Source organism: Bombus fervidus, chromosome 7 (genome assembly GCF_041682495.2).
Source record: "Bombus fervidus isolate BK054 chromosome 7, iyBomFerv1, whole genome shotgun sequence".
NCBI lineage: Eukaryota > Metazoa > Arthropoda > Insecta > Hymenoptera > Apidae > Bombus > Bombus fervidus.
This window is the reverse complement of record NC_091523.1, coordinates 4,886,889-4,905,833: the sequence shown is the minus strand read 5'-3', so window position 1 is coordinate 4,905,833 and position 18,945 is coordinate 4,886,889. Positions and strand designations below refer to the sequence as shown.

Here is an 18,945-nt window from a genome sequence, read left to right as displayed (position 1 = left end):
GCTCCTTTCCAATACTCGCCCCGCTTTCTCTGTTTTCAACCTTCTTTTCCTTTCACTATTCTTCGCTATTTTTGCATTTCTCCTTTTCCTCCTTTCTTTTTTCTCTTTTGATGTTCTCCATCTCCGTTTCACTGATTGCAGTCCCTCCTATTTTATGTATCTGTCTCTCGTACAGTGACGCGTTTTCTTCTATGCACGTGTATCAATGGCTGCTAGCTAGAGCGCGGGCACAACCAAAAGAAACTTTCTCGCGGCAATGCAAACGTAGCGTAGGAACAAACGGTGCTTGTAATAAAGGATACAAACATTTGCAGCTGCGGCTGCGGCGCGACCTACACAGAGAACTACCGGCCAACGGATATGTGTACGTACATACTTTTGATAGTATTCAATATGCGATCTTTTGTTACCCGTTGTCGAGAAAGAGTCCGTTTCGTTTATAGCGTCATCCTCTTTTCTGTATTTTTTAGCTTCTGTTGTTTGACTTTACGTCCGCAATAAAGGTGCAAAAACTTGGACTAAAATCAATGCGTTTCCGTGGATTGATTGGATTAATCGCCGTAGTAAATTTTACCTTTGGTTTTTATCGGAGTCACCGGTGTCCTTGCGTGTGCTAAGTCCATAAAAATACTCCTTACCTTGTACTGTATTTTTAGAAAAATTTCAGTAAGTGGGACAGTGTACCGTCTAATTTGGAATAGTTTATGAATTTTTTATTCGTCTAATAAACTTCTAACTCTTTTTAGAAATCTCGTTTTAATTGCATATCTAATATTTTAACTATGAAAGCTCTAGAATAAAGAGTCCAGAAGTTAAATCGGTTTTCTTTTTTATTTAATTTAATATATATTTATATATTGGTATATTTGTTATGTACTCGAATGTAAAATAACGGCTTAATCTCCGTTTTATAACATCATAAAGGTTTTATTAACAGACTCGCAAACAAATCCACTCGTTCTAAATAACAGATCATAAAAGACATCACAATATGTAACAAAAGTCACGGTCTAAATATTGGAGTGAATAATGACTACAATAAACTGGTTACTCAAAGAGAAGAAAATAATGCAAACACGAGAATAAATAAACAAATCAAAAATAAAATAGCGTTGTGCCTGTAGTTCTGTTTTATAATATCGTAGCACGCGAGTCATAGTATAACTACATAAATGTAAGTAAGTGTAATAGCATACCTATATATTTATGTGTATAATTAGAGTGCGAGGCAACTTTCAATTTTACTCTCTGTACTTTTATATTTTCCAGGATTCGATTTTCTCCACTTTAATCTGAATTCAAAAAGAAATAGCGGGTCGTATAAAATTCTGAAATATCCCAACTGCGTTCGCTCATTCTGCAATCAGATCTACTTTTGTAGCGAAATTATTTTCTCGCAGAGATCCAACGCGGAGTTAATCAAATATAAAATATATATATAACGCAGTGTAAGAATTTATAAAAAGAACCGACGGTCGTGGAAAACGAAACACAAGGAACATTTAAAAATCGCGTATCGTTGTGAATTCTTCGCACATATTTTAATTTCAACATTTATCTCATTCTCGTGTCTGTTTTCCCCGCCGACTCGTGTAATGTATTTACAGCAGGAATTTTCTGCAGATGCATCGGGAATCGATACCAGAGCCAATTGGATTTTTACGCTTCTCATCGATTTCTATACTGAACGAAACAATAAAACATAGCATATAAATCGGAATTAAAACGAATAAACTTTCCCTGAGCCTAGATTTATTTACACGACACGATTTCGAGCGGTTAAAATGTATTTTATTAGCCCACGAATAATTGGATTAGCGTGCTCTGTAATACGTCGATCGTTGTTGGAAGAAACGCGGCGACTTAAAAGTATTTTCTCGCGTGACACCCTCCAATCCGTGTAGGATTTGCAACTTACCCCTTCAACTTCAACGTCATTTTCTAAAAGCACACAGGGAAGCCTGGTTACTCGACGCTTTCCCTTGATTGCTCGTACTATCGTTTAAGGTATGGACGTTGGTCTTTTAAGGAAATTAAAAAAGGAAAGATCGCGGGAGATCGCGTTGCAGAGAATGTTTGTTGATAAGTCCGATACGAAGTCGATTTAAGAACTTCATGAACGAAGAAGAATGTTAAGCCTGGTTTCTTTTACGTGAAATAACGTTATTCATAATGTTAACCTTCTTTTAGAAAATATTTCGTTTTAATAATTCAAAATAAAAAATACGAATCTTCGCATAGAATCATTAAACAAGAAATCAAATTGTTTGTCAATCATAAGCTTGATTTACAGTGAAATGTAACTTCGTCAGAAATTTATCGATCACTGAATTTCACGCTAATCTCTGCTAGTAATGAATTTTCATCACGACTGACGACATCAAGATCGATGTTGACATCTATGTATATGTGATAAGTGTATCCTAATTATCGATTAATGCACTGCAGCTGTGGAATCTAAACGAAGAAATACGGTAGTTAATTCCATTAGACCCAATACACAGCGTCGCGGGCACTGCGATGCCGCTGCACCATTGTCGTAGGCTAGGCTAGGTCCTAGTAATGGATCGGATCTTAGGGCTGTTACGCACTGTCGGCCAATCGCCGGCGACTATGATGGACTCATTGAAGTAATCAGCTGGTACGCGGCTAGTCGTCGACTTTAGTCATGGTTTTTGGTCGCCCGGTAATCTAGTCGTAACGTTTCTTCAATAAATGCGATCTTGTAATGGTCGATTTAGCAGAAGGTTCTCGGCTAGAAAACGTGTATTATCAGATAATAGGTTATTACATAAAACCATTCCAAGCGCGTGTCTAACATATTGCGCTATGGACTTACACAAGTCGCTTCTACAATAACCATTAGCTATTCATACGAATAGCACGTGATGCAAGATACTTCGTTTCTTTGTACGTAGCGCTTGTATCGTACGCTGTGTTAGATATTCATCTGGGCATTATTTCACTCATTAAGCTGGTGCATAACAAATGCCATTTCTCGAGAGTTTAAATTGGGCGAACCAATATTATATATCCATAAAATACTGTCTTGTCGTCGATCGTTATTAACCATATTAAAGGAAAACAATTCTGCTGTAGATAATACTCCTGCATTGAACATTAAAAAAAAAGAGCACTAATTCGAGATCTTTCATTATTTGTAATTATTTTTTTCATTTCACTTCCACACAAAATTGAACGCGCATTACGGTAGGCAAAATAATTTTGCGGCGTCGATAATTAACCAACGATGTAGATACATGATTTAGGAATAAGCGAGACAAACAATGACACACATAGCCCACAATTGCTTTTGCTCGTTATTTTCACTCTATTCTGCAAACCGCGTGTGCAAATGTTTGTGCGTATCAACGAACGTCTATCAAGTTTAACATCGCCAACTGCACTTTCAGACACCTTGTATTTTACGCTCATTCGTGTCATGCGTTTCGAATTTTGACGTTTTAATTAGTAGCATTGCAATTCACCATAGAGATCATGAACCCGCGAAATAAGTGGAGCGAACGAAATCGCCTCGATATGTTTCTCGAAATATTTATTTCTAAATTGGATGGTTGCAACTCTGATCGAGAAACAATTGCCCTCGCTTCTCCTTCTTTGAAACTAACAAGTTTATCGAACAAATTTTAAGATTCCGAAATTGATTTCGAAGCTTTTTGATGTTACGCACCATGTTTTAAACAGTTAGAAATTGAAGTCGGAATCGGAGTTCAGAAGGAATTTCTAATCACTGGAGCCGGAGGCGAAGATGGTAGACAATATATCGACTCCGGCTTCGTGTTAGTAAATTTTACAAAAATTAAAAATATGCACGAAATTATTAAAACTTGTAATAAAATTATTTATATATTAATCAAAAATACTTTGTATCTCTGTATTTATAAAAGTATAAGATATAGATAATCCTCTAATATAGTAATAATAAGTAATATAGAATGGCTGTTACATTTCTGCGAGATATCGTGTTGTACAAAACTGTAAATATTGAATTATAAATATCGAGCTTACTGTTTTTCACACTAGAAAGAGAATTTATATAATATATTTTACCGTATATAATAAATATCTTTCTTCTTTACTGGCGCCTTTATCTTCATCATCTTTTTCCTTTATTTGCTTTCACTGTTAGCATAGTTTTAGTTTTTCATACTCTATACAATATATATGTAAATGTACTGTTTACTAAGTATTAATAATTTAATTGTTTACATACGTATGTATAATTAGTATGTCAATAATTTGTCATAAATATTGCCCGGAGTCGGAAATAAAAGAAGGAGGAACCGGGAATTTTGATTGTGCACTCCGTAATTTTAATTTTAGGGTCGATACAACTTCGAAACACGTGCGTAACAAACGTACATGCCGCGTATCTCCACAAGAGATTTAGATCAACTAGTATTTATCGTTACTCACGTGGCTGAATAAAATACAAGCCTGATAGCAATGATCACATAACTTTTTGAGTCAACCGCATCCCACGCGATACACTCTACGAAAAGTTGTCCGAACAAAGTTTGGACAGCGCGAGATAATATCACGAAAGTAACGAAGCGTGACTCTACCTTGCAATTAGCTCGCTGACGGACAGAGTGGATTACCCTTTCCTTTTTTACACGTGCTCCCTCTTCCTCTTTCGGCCGACCCTTCAACTTACATCACAGCACACGAAATCATCTTCCGATCACACGAGTCGAACGATACGAAAGTGAGTTTCTTCTTCCTTCTTTTTTAGCGTTTCTTTATATCTCTCTTTTTTTAAAAGCTAGCGATCAATTATTTAGCTCGTGCCATGCTTTTGACCAAGAATACGCGATTGCCCGTTTGGAATTAATACTAGCGAGCTTCATGCGATATTCCATGAATTCTTTAGCGAATGAACGTCATAGAGCGACGTCCACACGAATGTCGATGAATCCTCTCTCTCGTCGTTGCGCCCAAAAAAATTTTAATTTTAGGTCGTACCAGTAATATGCATTACAAATTTTAGGAGACAAAAATTTCATTGAATCTCTTGATCCCCTAAATGCACTTTGATGAATTTTTTCTCCTGAATAATCTGCGTACTCCGTAAATACAAAATTGTCTTCTTACATTCTTTAAATCGCTGGACAAATCTCGTATGAAACAATTACGATTACACGTTTTTGCAAGTATGTACTATATCTATAACAACTATGTAATTCTAGAATAAAAATTTCCTGGAAGTTTATAGCATTATTATAAACAGCAGTTGTGGCATAATTACGGACGTAAATCTAATTATAGTAATGAAAAAATTGGAACTTGATGAAGATATTGTTTTTGTTGGAGAAATATTTCGTCGGATTATTTCGAAGAACAAAAGTTAACATTGTCTTTCTCGTGTTTTCTGGTGTCTCGATTGCTTCGGAAGAAAACTTGTTGACTGTGTTATTTTTTTCTGTACTTCGCTCACTCCTCAAAAGTATGAAGAAAACAACAGACTCTATTTCACGGCTATTGAAAACTAACGTATCATAAAGATAAATGAAAACATTCGCCCGCTTCCCATTTGAATAATTTTTTTAGGTATAAATATCACATACTTAAACATACATTTTTCTACTTTTATACGCTTTTCGAATCAAAATTAGTATATCGCTGTTATCAACAACATTTTCTCTTGTAAAAATTCATTCAGCTTATGATTGCTGCAAGTGTATACATTATACGCATGACCCATATTCACTAGTCGGGAACAAAAGCAAAGCACGGTGATAGGATACTATAGAAAAGATCAATCTTTAGGAATCGCTATGAAATGTTTCAGTGCGGAAGAATTTCTACAATCCACATTAATATTACATTTTTCATATCGAAAAGTGATTTTTCATCGAGCCTGCCGCTGTATTACATATACGTGAATTCACGCGACTCATATAATCGAATCGGCCGGTAGCGTTATTCTACACTTCTGGATCGGTGAAAACCTGCGAACAAATGTAGCCGCAAAATTCACCTTAACATTGAAATTCAAGGTGAAATCTTTTTCGTTGCATCGTATTCTACTCATCATGAGGATCATTACATGGTCGATAGGATTATGATCAAAGATACTATGGAGTCGATCTTCCCTTATTCAAGTAGCTCGTTTGTCGAGAAGCAGATAAAATCTGATACGATATATTGATGGATACTCGTACACATGTACGTATTGTATAGTAAGCATTAGCTATTGATAGAATGTTTTATAAAGATTTGAAAATCTTCTCATGTTTTAATTGTTAATTAAGTATAGATATCCGTATTTTCGCCATTATCGCAGATATGTACTTTATCTGTTTAATTGAGAACTATTTTATTTATTATACAGATAATCTTCGATATGAATTGAATATATGTAACTGCTACGTTTGCTGCTCTACATCTTAGATACGTACTTTAGCAGAGTCATTTTTCTGAGCGATCGGTATTTCATAACATAAAATCCTAATCCTATAAGGTACCAGGTCTCTCTGTACCTCGTCCATGATAAAGCAAAGTACATCCTTGACAAAGCATTTTTGCTTCAAGCGAACGACTTAAATGGTTCTCAAGATACAACACTTAAAAGCGTAGCGCTAAAAACCGAATGGCGGTCGAAATTCAGGAAACGAACTGACCCGTATCTTTTCCTAGATATACGGTGGTAGTAGTAAAAAAGATGCTAAGTCAGCGTCTGTCGCAGACCAGGCCGCGAACTCGAAGCTTGCGATGCAATGGGTCGTGGAAAATGCGTCATTACGCATGCGAAATTACGGTCGACGGCAAAAACTGGCATCAGTGTAAAAGAAAAATTACTTTGAAAGGTAGAGTTTTTCTTTTCTGACCTGGAGATTTTAAGTATTGCAAACGCGTATGACGCGTATGGTAAAAGAAAGCCCGCTGTGACCTGATATTTTTGTAAATAAAAGTGCATGTGTCATGAGAAAATATGTTTGATAAAGAATTCTAGCGTGTGAACGTATGTAGGTGTGTGTGTATGAGCGTGGAAAGCCTTAAAAAAAAAAATATTTGCTATGTCCAAAGGGCAAATGATCAAAGAATGAAGACTTGATTGAGCATAATAATTGTTACGTATAATTAAATTATTATAATCTATATCTACGTTTTATATATTATACTTCACTGGTATATTTTTTATAATAAGCCCTACCTATAGATACAGTTTTAATAATTTTTTTTATATTATCTCTGCCAGTAATATTTCGTTTCGAAATAGACTGCATTTCAATAAGAATTCAAAGAAGCTAGAACGCTTGCTACTACGTGAAAAGAAATCTTCGATAAGAAATAGTATTACTTTTGAGGCAATATCTCTTTATTCTTTTAATCAGGATATATTGTACATATCCACTAAAAACGGCAGGATTCCTCTTTCCATCTGCATTATGTCGTTAATAGAATTCAAGTGCTTATAAATTTCAAGCGAACGGATTTTGAGAAACTTAATAAACCACGCAGAAACGTTCCCCAATTGAAAGAAGATCAAAGATCCATTATCGAGATTAAAAAAAAAAGAGAGGAGAAACGAGGGAAAAGACAACACGACGATGAAGATGTTAGAAGTGTATCTACCTGATATCTGATTAAGAATTGGTCACGGTATAGTACGATATTACTTTCGATAATAGAATATCGATTTCCAATTAATCTCGAGAGGACGAACCATTGAATTTTAAACCAGCCGCACTTCAACGCCCATTATAATACGTACACCATGTACGTATATGGGTTGCAACCTAGTTACGAAAGCAGAAATCCTCAATGGAATGGAAACTTAGACGAGGAAAGCCGGAGGAAACTTTAATGCCACAGTTTTCAAACAAACTGCTACAGTTTCCAACTTTTTTCGTCTTGAGATTTGAAAATTTCAATCCCGAAAAATTTCCCTATGTTTCCACATTTGTATTATGTTTTTAAAATGATATTCTATGCTGCTATTCGGTGTCAGTCGACATTACATGTATGGTATCAAAACCGGAATTTGTAATACGAATATATTTATTATTTACTATTACAAATAAAAAAAATTCGTTGATCTTTATTTTCTTTTGTATTTGTTAGAAAATAGGTGTGTGTACATCCGTATTGTACGAGCGAGGAATGACAGAGAGGAAGACACCATGAGACGAGCGCATCGCGTATGTATTGAATGAATGAATGTGCAATAAAACAGATTCATTCCTGTTTGAGATGTATAAAAGAATAGAGCCGTGTACGTTAATACTTCAAGTTATTCTGTTACATATAAAATAGTTATTCTGTTGTATATAAATTTTGCATTTAGTAAAACGTTATATATTATTACTTTAAGAGTATTTCTTTCCGTTACATGCGTATACATATATCATTGTTGATCCTCGCAGCAAAGGAGAATGAATTCTATCGCCACGTGGATTATAATTGAATTCCACAGCGAATAGAAACACATATAACGATGTTTGACTATAGCAGATTGTTGCAGGTTGTATAGGTCGATTACAATGTTCTACTAATAACGTAGGATATTGGTTTTATTAAAATATAATGTATTAAAACACATTTACCGCACAAATGAAAGTTCGACTAGTGATAATGATATTAATTAATTAGTTGGCATAATACATTTCGTCAGAAAAATTTCACGTTTTAAAAACATTGTCTAACTTTCTAATGAAGTTATGTTATAAAATCGTATTACGTCTCTTTGATCGTTCCTTTCCTCTTTACTTGAACGTTTCCGAATTTATTAACTAAATTCCCGTAAATTTTGCTTGTTCGAGCGATGTATAAATGTATAAAATTCATTCTGTTTTTAATACAATAAGTTTTATCGCATACAGAACGCATTAAACGAATAAAATGACATAGAAATATCGAATTTCAAGTACCAATTCAACGTTCCTGTATAGTTCTTGTTCGTATCGAAATACTTTTTAAATGGTAAAAGAAGGGCTAAACATTCGGAATGCTTTTTCTGTTTGATATTTCCATTCATAAAATTATTCCACGTTTTCTTTTATCATATTTTCGATATCCGTGTTAGCGAGTTTCATATTTTCTAAACGAATAAAAGAAATAAAATTGAGAACTCACCTTCTCCTCCATCTTGGAGACGACATTATCGACGGCATTCTCCGCCGATTTCGCAAGGGCTGTAGCTTGCTCCTTTCTCGACATGTGGCCACGGAAAGATGCCTGGATTTTGGTCGCTGCGTCGCAAAGCTCTGTCAACCAAAGAGAAAAGTGCTCTTAAGTTAATGTCGATAGACGAGCATAGGATCGATACGTTCTGATCTTGTCAAGACGAGGAAACGGGATTCCAAGTTTTAAGCTTTTTGCACTGACAGTATGAAAGTGTCTTCCCACGAAAAACTGCTTTGGCATTGAGGAAATTTATTTTTAAAGCGAAACGTGATTCTCAGAATTTTATTTATTTCAGTATATATTTTATTCAGAAATATCGTCGAAAAAGAAGAAATGTGGTAATACGATATTGTGGTACAGCGGTTATGGTTAGTAGTGATATTACGTATGTGCCTGTTCATTATCTAATGTACAGGTAGTTTACAGAAATTTGTCTAAAATTTTAGAAACATCTAGTATTTAGTATGTAATGTTTTTTAAAAATAGATTCTGTTATTTTATTTTGTATTTTTTAAGAAAATCTATAAATCTCTTACAGATTCGAGGCAAGAAACGGGAAAATGGTTCTCACACTCACACAAGCATATCAGTCTCAGCGAAAGCTGTCATTCGGAATCAAGCTTAACCACTGTTCATTTCGTTGAATCGAGTCGACCGCTTTGAAAAAGCAATGGCTGACCCAGTTCTGAATCGAGAATCAATTTCGAATTCGGTATTGTGCAAATTCAACTGACTTGCAGTTGATCCGTTCGCGAAATACAGTTGCTCCGAATTTGCACCGTGAGCAAAATCGTTAATTATACAACTATTCAATAAAGTATCCTCGACTAAACTCTCATATCAGTATAATACATCTTACAATGATAAAAGATATCACTTACTGTTTCTTGCTTCTATATTTAGTTTTTATAAAAATATTTCCGCGACTATATTTGGAAGTTTCTACCGGAAAAATTAGTTTTCTTTGCGATCGAAATATCGAAAAGCTGGAAACGAAGACAAAACAAGAAATAGATTGACGGATGGTTGGTCAACAAGAATTAAAATCGATATTTAATTATCGGCTATCGCACTGTTAAATAGTCCATTTCTGTTTTTTTCCTTTTTTCATATTATTCAATGTTCGTAATTCATCTTCGACCTAGCAGGACAATTTTATGCACATCGTTTACATTTATTTTTCTTTTGTTACGTATGTTTTACTCTTCCTTTTAATCATTGATCTTTTCTCATTTTCTCACCTTATCGAAGATAGATGTTTCGTTAATAACTATATTAAATATGAAATTTAGCTTTTTATCAACTAAAATTCCAAGTTTAAAATTATAATTGCATCGAGAAAAATATTCTAATCGCATAAAGAGCAATATTCTTATGTCTTGGAATTAATTTTGCATCAGTTAATCAATATTAGTCGATCTCTGTTAGTCAATCTTTGTCAATCAACTTTCCTGGATTTACTCTATGTCAACGGACGTCTATGAATTTCTGTGATTTTAATCTCTGTCAGTCTGTACCTATTAGCCAAGATCCACTCAATTTCTTCCTCTTTACAAGAATAAACATTCCTAGCGTATTTTTCTTTTTACGTTTTAAACGACGAATAAACTTGTCTTCCATTTTTGGCAAGTTATGTAATATCCTCCATTTTACACATTCTATTTGTATATTATGTCTGAAGCAAAACGTTGAAATATCGTGCGTCTTATATTCCACAAGCTTATAACATAAAATTACAGTCGGAGATGAAATTAAATTTTCATACAAATACGGTCTGTCTTTGTTCTATTTCCTCGATCCATGCTACGAATATAACTCGATATTATCAGCCAAAGTATAAACTTTGTGTTTTCTTATTCTTTATCCTTACATCACGAAATGACATAGTACGCAATATACAATTGATCAATTTTAGGCGATAAAATATGGTTGACATTCTAATGGGAAATTACAAACCACGAAATTACAAATAGCATTCGTGGCTAAAAATTTCTGAGTAACTGTATCGTTATTAAAACGATTCTCACTGGTCTCATTCCGTACCGTATCTGTAAATAAATATTAAGTGAGATTCATATTTCGGTCAAAACCATTCATGTTTCATCGAGAACGGTCAAATTGTCTAATTCCGATTTCGTCATCACTAGTATTTCATTATCGCTAATGGACGCTGTTACTCTACATTATTTCACGGTGCTCAGCCTGTCGGTTAGGATTATTTCGCGTTTCTTGAACCGCAAAGTTAAAGAGGCTTTTGCTGAAAATTTCCTATTAATTTTATCTTTTGCGAAACGACGAGTGACTAATTAGTATCGCGATCAAAATCATCATTATTTATTTTTTATTGCATACGGGAATAATCTATTGGAATATACAAAGTTAATATATATATTTATATATAGAAATAAACATTACAACTATTTACAACCAAAACTAAAACTATAATACAATGATGTACGGCATAATGACTTTCTGATATGTAAGAAGAAGATTCAAAAAATATATCAATTACAGAAAATACATTATAAATATTAATGGTCATGTGATTTATGTCGATGCGATAAGCAAAGTCAGTGTTACGCGATTGAACATAAATAGAAAATTTCATGGTACTGCAGAATTCTCATTGGAATACTAATTTTGAATCTCTCCATAATATCGAGGCGTTCTACGAGATCAGTAAACACTCTGCGTACAAATAGGATATGATGAAGCTTTGTTTTACTTTCCAATGTTGTGAAACCAAGGGTATGAATTTATTAATAAATAAAGTGGCATATCAAAACAGTGTCAAGAAAATTTTACCGAAGGTTCATTACGATGTACAGGGTGTATAAACAGTAAGTGTAACGACCACCCTAGTGTAATTTTACGCCTCTGGGTCAATGGACACTCGTAAAAGAAATTCGTGCACATTGACCTTGATTGAACATGATCTTCGAGGTCAGAATTATTGTAACGTATTTTACTCAAAAAGAAGGAATGTCTTTCACAAACAGAGATCTGCCATTATTCCTATATTCTCACATATATTTCACGAGCTAATTTGTAATTTCCTGTTTTTTCGTATATAGCACGCTACTTTCTCATTAAATGTGAATATAAATGTAAACATATTGTGAATAAAGCTAGTTTAAGAATTATTAAAACTTTAACATTCTTTTCCGGGAGAAAGGATCATTTGCGACCCATGATTCCTTTGAGACTTTTGTTCATCGTGATGTATAAAATATAACGAAGTAGCAATGAAAAAAGATCTTCTCCTTGATAATAATACTCAACGTTAGTTTTACACGAACTTTTTTCTACAAATCTCCATCGATCTAGAATCGTAGAATCACGCTACGGTGGCTTTTACACTTACTTTTTATACCCCCTGCACATATATGTGTACATTTACATAGACGATATTTCTGCTATTATTACTATTAGTAATTTAATGCCCCTAGAAAAAATAATATCGTCGACATTAACGTCGCCAGATTTTACCACGATTAAGTAAAATATGTCTTCTATGGGCAAATAATTATTCGCAAACGATAGTGATCCATGGAAATAGAACTATTTTAACTAGTGGTATAACCACTGCTATAAGCAGGCAGTGGAATAAATGATAGTTTGTGAAAGCAATCTTCCAAACGTGATGATGTATCGTCATCAAATAAGTATTGAACGTTTATGAAAACATTTTTCGACTCGTTGTCAGATATAAATTTCACAATTTGAGCTTACCTGTATCCTTAACTTTATTATTACAATTTTTCTAACCTCGATTAAAATCATTTTAAAATTTCTAGAAAGTCAATCTTTATTTTTAATTAAAAACAATCGAAATCGCGATCGCTTTAACGCGTAAATAAATTTCTTCTATAATTTCCCTGGAGGAGGATAGCATATGTGTAAATTAAATTTGCAGGCAGTGACACAGGTGGATCGTGTTACATCGCCGATAAAAGTTTGCTTTTACCGGCGGTAAATTAATTCACGTTAACCGACGAGCAAAACAAACAATATAGAGTACAATCAATTTTTACACGAAAAAGCGAGGTGCTGGATGACAATATAATAAATCGTCCAACAATAAGTTGCCATAAATCATTGTTTTAAACCATAATATCGCGATTAAGCTAGATATATAAAACGAAGCTACGAAATCAAAGTACGAAATGTTCAACTTTAAAAACATAAATTCTTCCACATTTAATAATGTTATATCTACTAGATAAATTAAACGAAAATTATTTAAATTGTTAGAGGATATTCGCGTGTCAACGATGATGTACTTTTAAGGTGCATCAAAGAGACGTTACTTTACTTTGATAGCATTTGTAACAAATACTTTATCTGCGTACGATGGACAATCTTGTGTCATATAGAATTGTTTGGAAAGAGATTGAGAGGGTTTAAAAATGATAAAAGTACGAGGGTATTTTCTCAAGGATAAAAGCACCCAAGAATAGCACGAGTTTATTCCAAATTCAAAATCTAAAAATCTAATGCAATGCATGCTTAAAAGATTTGGCCAATCTTTGTCAGGAGAGAATTTTCTTTGTATAATTTTTTTACAAAACATTTCTTAATATTAATTAGATGGCATACACAAAATTCCGTTATATCAGACTAAAAGATTATTGAAATTGTAGAATAAGATTAAGTCATGGATAAATTAATCAAACGGGGCATGACAGTATAAATTTTCTATAGGACGAAAAACAATTGCCGGACGAGCGCCAGATAATTAATCATCGCGAAATAAAGTTACACAAAGCACAACTGATTTTGCAAACCGTCAGTGTCAAACTTCTCCAAAGTTATTCGCTTTATATATCTCAAAATTGCGATATACCTTTGACATTAAACGGTTCCATCGAGGATATCCATCGGCCACGAATCTTTACACACTGTCATAATAATTGTGATAGTAAGAAATCTATCCTGCGTTACCATTACATGATTACCTAACCGAATATTTACGTCCGTTTCCTGTCTCAGAAACGTAGGTAGGATCCTATCAAATATGTAAATTTCCGGGAACGTCGCAAAGCGAGCTAGCCGTGAAGATCTGGGTCATGAAACGGTCTTGAAAATCACAAGCAATTTTCGTGGAATTTCCAAGATCCCAAGTCAAAATTCAGTGACGGTAACAACCTTTAGGAAGATTTTCATGACCCTCGGGGAACCGCTGCCGAGAAAACTGCCACGCGAGGAGGAGAATGCCAGCCAACTTTATGACGACTCTCGTTTGCGGACTGTCTTCTCTATTCACTTTACGAACTACAAAATTTGATCTCGTATATAACACGGCTATCGAGCGTGATGACATCGTTACAGAAGAAAGAACAAGTGAAATGTAAGCATATGGTTCTTCTAAAGCTTTCTCTCAAATCCTCTTCGCGACCTTTTTTCACTGCTAACAACACTACAACATGGCTGTATGATCTGGCGAGTACATGATATAGCATAGTTTCTATTTAAAAATATGATAAGTACCAATTACCGAATTTAATTTAACAACATATTTAAAAAAATAAGATCGTATCTTGCATAAAATTTATTGAAAAAAGGTATTCGTTTAAATTAATACGACACAGAGAGAAAAAGTACAGTCTACTAAATTATAATCATTAAATTTGTCGAAACATAGTTGGAAGGCAGTGAAATGAACAAATAAGTTTTCGAGAAGATTCCTCATTACCGAATGGAAACGTAGGGACACCATAGTTGCAATTGGCTAAATTATTATTTTTATACTCGTTACAAGAAATAAAGAGTCGATGGTGATTCCATCAAACAAATAACGTCCCATTGAAAAATAAACTTTCATGATGTTCTTAATGGTGAGAAGGGTGTGAGTAATAGAAATTATTTTGTATTTATTACGGGAAAAAGTTCGAAAATGATTAGTTTCATACATATAACAATAATTTCTAATAATGATGCAATGGTGAAAACGAAAGAAAATATTGGCAATTCCATTTTTCTATCTAAAATACGATATATGTATGTCGGAATTCTATCGCGACTGACCTGATAAGATGCACGTAAAATTATGAAATCGTGGCTCGCATAAACTCGAAACTGACGAGATAATTGTATGTGGAAAAAAATATAAATATATATGCAGGGTGTTTAGACGCATACAGTATAAATCACATCTGCTTGTTATGGTAAATACTTTTACAATGTAATAACATTGTGCGATCGAAAGCTGAATTTTAGAGAAAGGATGAATTATTTCGATAACGATGAACATACCACACATTCGACGTTCAGAATTCAGTAAAACGGTTCGTATTAATATTACAATATCAATGGAATTTTAGAAAGTTATATAAACGTTTAATGTTGCTGCATATTAAAATCGTTTACAATTTTAAACGTAAATATGTTTTTAAAAATATAGTGTATTATGTAAGTGTAGCTAGTTATTTTCAATTCTGAACCACTACTAATCAAATACATATATACGTACATAATACTTCAGAGTTTCGATTTATTTCGATTTATATTGCTTTTACATTTATACTATATTTATATCGATTTATATTCGATCTATATTTATCTATATTTTGATAGAACATGAACGAGCGAAGATGCTACTTTAGTCTCTTTACTTTAAAACCTACGGTAATGCATCAAAATTACCAATCTCAGTGGCACATCGTTATATAGAATACATATAACATAAAATTATACGAGATATATGTACATAGTAGAAAGGATGTTGGCAAAGAGGTAAAACTCTTTAGCTCTCGAGGAGAAACGAAGGATGTTTTCAAGGTGACTGAACGAGATTGGCAGGAAAAGGAGAGTTCTAAAATTAAAGACATCCCCTTTGGGAACGATTTCGAGGGTTCGCGCGTGACACTCACCCTTGTCGTCGGCACGGAACTCCTGTTGAAGTTGTTCTTTGGTTGGCTCTGAGTTTGATTTGGTCCCCGTCTGCTTTATCGAGGATTCAGTCTCTTTCATACTCTTCCTGGCGTGATGGCCACGGAAAGCTGCTTGTATCCTGGTTGCAGCCGCTTCCCTTTCTTTGTCCGTACCCTTCTCTTCCTTCTTTCCTCCTTCTTTGCTCTCGTTCGAATTTTTCGAATCCGCCTCCTTCTTTCCCTCTTGCGACTTTTTTTGTGAAGCTTCCTGCGACTCTACTTTCGTTGAGCTGCTTTCTGCGTTTGAGATATCTGAAAATTCATCAATAATTACTAACCGTTGTTGTTAGTGTTTTCGTAGCTTACATTTATTTTTAAAGACTCTGAGAGACAATATTTTAAAAGAGTATTTTTATCGTATTTTTCTCTGTTATGGATATAATAATTAGTATATATACAGTTCCAAGAGAATTTCGTGACAAAAGGTTGCGAATATTATTAATGAATATTATTTCGCTTAACAGTTTCAGAGGAATAACTTCCACATTTTTGCTCTAATGCGTTGCTCATACATATTTTTCAATTGAATACAAAATTCTTTCGATTATATAAAAATTCTTCCGATATACGTATATTATTTTATTCGCGACGTGTGTTTCTAACGTATGTGTAACTGCATGAACGCGCACTGTCAATCAAGGGATTTAATTATACGCTCCAAACTGCACGTACGCATACGCAATTCCCTTTGTACTCGTGTTTCATATAGCTGTCTTGATTACACTTGATTAAACTCCGAGAATCGATAGATACTCGAATTCTCAGTTTTTCCACTTTAGTTTCGTACGAACTATCATCTAGTAACTTTCATTATCGATCATGAAATGTACATACACAAAATTCTCTGAATACCTTATTAAATAAATTTCATCATATAAAATTAGGAAGCACATTTTTTCAATCAATTTCCTTCTATTCCAAAATATTCAAAACTTAATAAAGTGAAACGGAAAAAAGGAACTTGTAGAATAAAAGTCCTAAGATTTATCTGAAATAAAGAATACGTATATACAATATGTGTGTATATAGGAAGAGATATAGATTACCCAGTATTATGAACGCAAAAAAGAAAAAGAAAAAGAAAAAAGAAGGGGAGAAAGAAATGAAAAAGAGAAAAGGAACATTGTACCTAGTCGCGTGAGAGGCAGAGAAAGAAAGAAAGCTTTGAATCATTGCTAGCGCACAGTTAGTGACACGTACAGACTCTGCATATACGTACACCTTCTTTTTAACTACGCGCCTCTAATTACTAGGTTGGTCGTGTTTCGTGCAGGACCTATTTCGAGACAGCAGTTCGCTTTTTCGCAGGCTGGCGTATGCCTCAAAGAATCTCTTTTACCTCGGAGGAGAAACGTCCAATATTAACCAGAGAAAAGAACGAGCGAATTAAAAATTCAGAATCAGGAAATTTAAAACAGATAATCGCGATGCCTCCAGCTGAATTTCCTGAAATTTTCTGCTACAAACTGTGAAATATAGGCAGAGCGACAAGAGTATGAGTTCTTCAACAGAGACTAAAGAGATAAGCTAGATGGAATAAATTAAATAAAATAAATTTAAGGATATAATGTATCGTTATTATCAAACATTATTTATAAATTTACAACGTCGCAAAGGTAATCCACCGAATGTAAAACCTTAGTAGGTTCAAAAAACAAAATTGGTCAATTTATCGGAAACCTATCAAAATAAATTCTGTTTATTAAACATCGATTAAACGTATTTCGTTTGGTTTCGCTAATTGTTTAATCCCTTAATCGCTAATGCTGCGTTAACACAATATATCTGTCTATACATTTTCATGTAACTATTCGCTGTACCTGATATCTAATCCAACCAATTTTCTTCTATGTAATACTTGGCATAGAGGACGAAGAATCGTCATTAACTAAAATAAAGGTCACGATTGAAACAAGATTTAATACAATACGGTGGATATACAGCAGCCTCTGGATTAGGACCAACTGGGATAATTAATTGTCTTACACGTCTCATCTTCACCTTCGAGTAATTCGTGGTTTTCGCGAGATGAACGCACGATATTAGAAATTATTGTTTTGAGCTTAGGTTTACTTTCGTCCTTCGTCGACTAACAAGGATAGAGACAATTAAAGATAGAAAGTGGAATTCGGAAAGTCGCGTCGCCACATGCAATTGAGAAAATTATTTCAACAATTGTAAATAATTGGTTTTGTTGGCAAACTAACTGGCTTCGTGTTTCGATTTCTACTCGCTAATCAACTTCGATAATTGGCAAATGTTTGCTTTAGGCTTGAAAATTGTTTCAGTTCTAAGTAGAAAGTTCGAAATATAATATAACTGATAGTATAATATTTACTGGTACGTAAAGTTTCAGAAAATATTTGACGAGCTAGAGTTCGAGCAATGATTTTTAGTTGCATCTGAAAGCAAAGGTACAAACAAAACGAGACGAACGCTTCGTAGATGTCTTCAATGACAAATTCGAAAGCGCTCTCTGCGATGGAAAAATCGGCATAAAAAATTGCGAGCATTGAATGGCAACATGATTTCCTTGATATCTCGGTCGCGAATGTTTCTCCTTTATTTTTTGCATTTCGTTGCACGCGATCATGTCCTACATGATTTTTCTTAGCGGTAGTTGTACCCGAGATCGTCGAATGCCTCGGGAACCAGAAATCCCATAACTTTTAACAAAGATAAACGCAGTCTAGTTTACTGGAATTTTTCGAAAGATAAAGTAAAATACATCTAACATAAACATCTACCTTCGTCCGATCTGCGAGTATATTTACCATCCATAATGACCTAGTCACGATTTGATGATAAAATTCTCTGTAATTACAAACCGTTTCTCGTAAACTAATGGTATTTGCAAATTAAA

General features: G+C 34.1%; 1 protein-coding gene across 1 annotated transcript in view; it reads right to left on the bottom strand.

Moving 5' to 3' along the window:
* The window catches only part of Igl (IQ calmodulin-binding domain containing protein igloo), a 90,243-nt gene that overhangs the window by 31,790 nt on the left and 39,508 nt on the right, over window positions 1–18,945 (bottom strand). The window contains exons 2-3 of the mRNA XM_072006328.1: window positions 16,023–16,334; window positions 9,100–9,230 (exon numbers count right to left, since the gene is read on the bottom strand). Of these exons, the coding sequence (XP_071862429.1) occupies window positions 9,100–9,230; window positions 16,023–16,334 (443 nt within the window). The remainder of the gene's footprint in view (window positions 1–9,099; window positions 9,231–16,022; window positions 16,335–18,945) is intronic.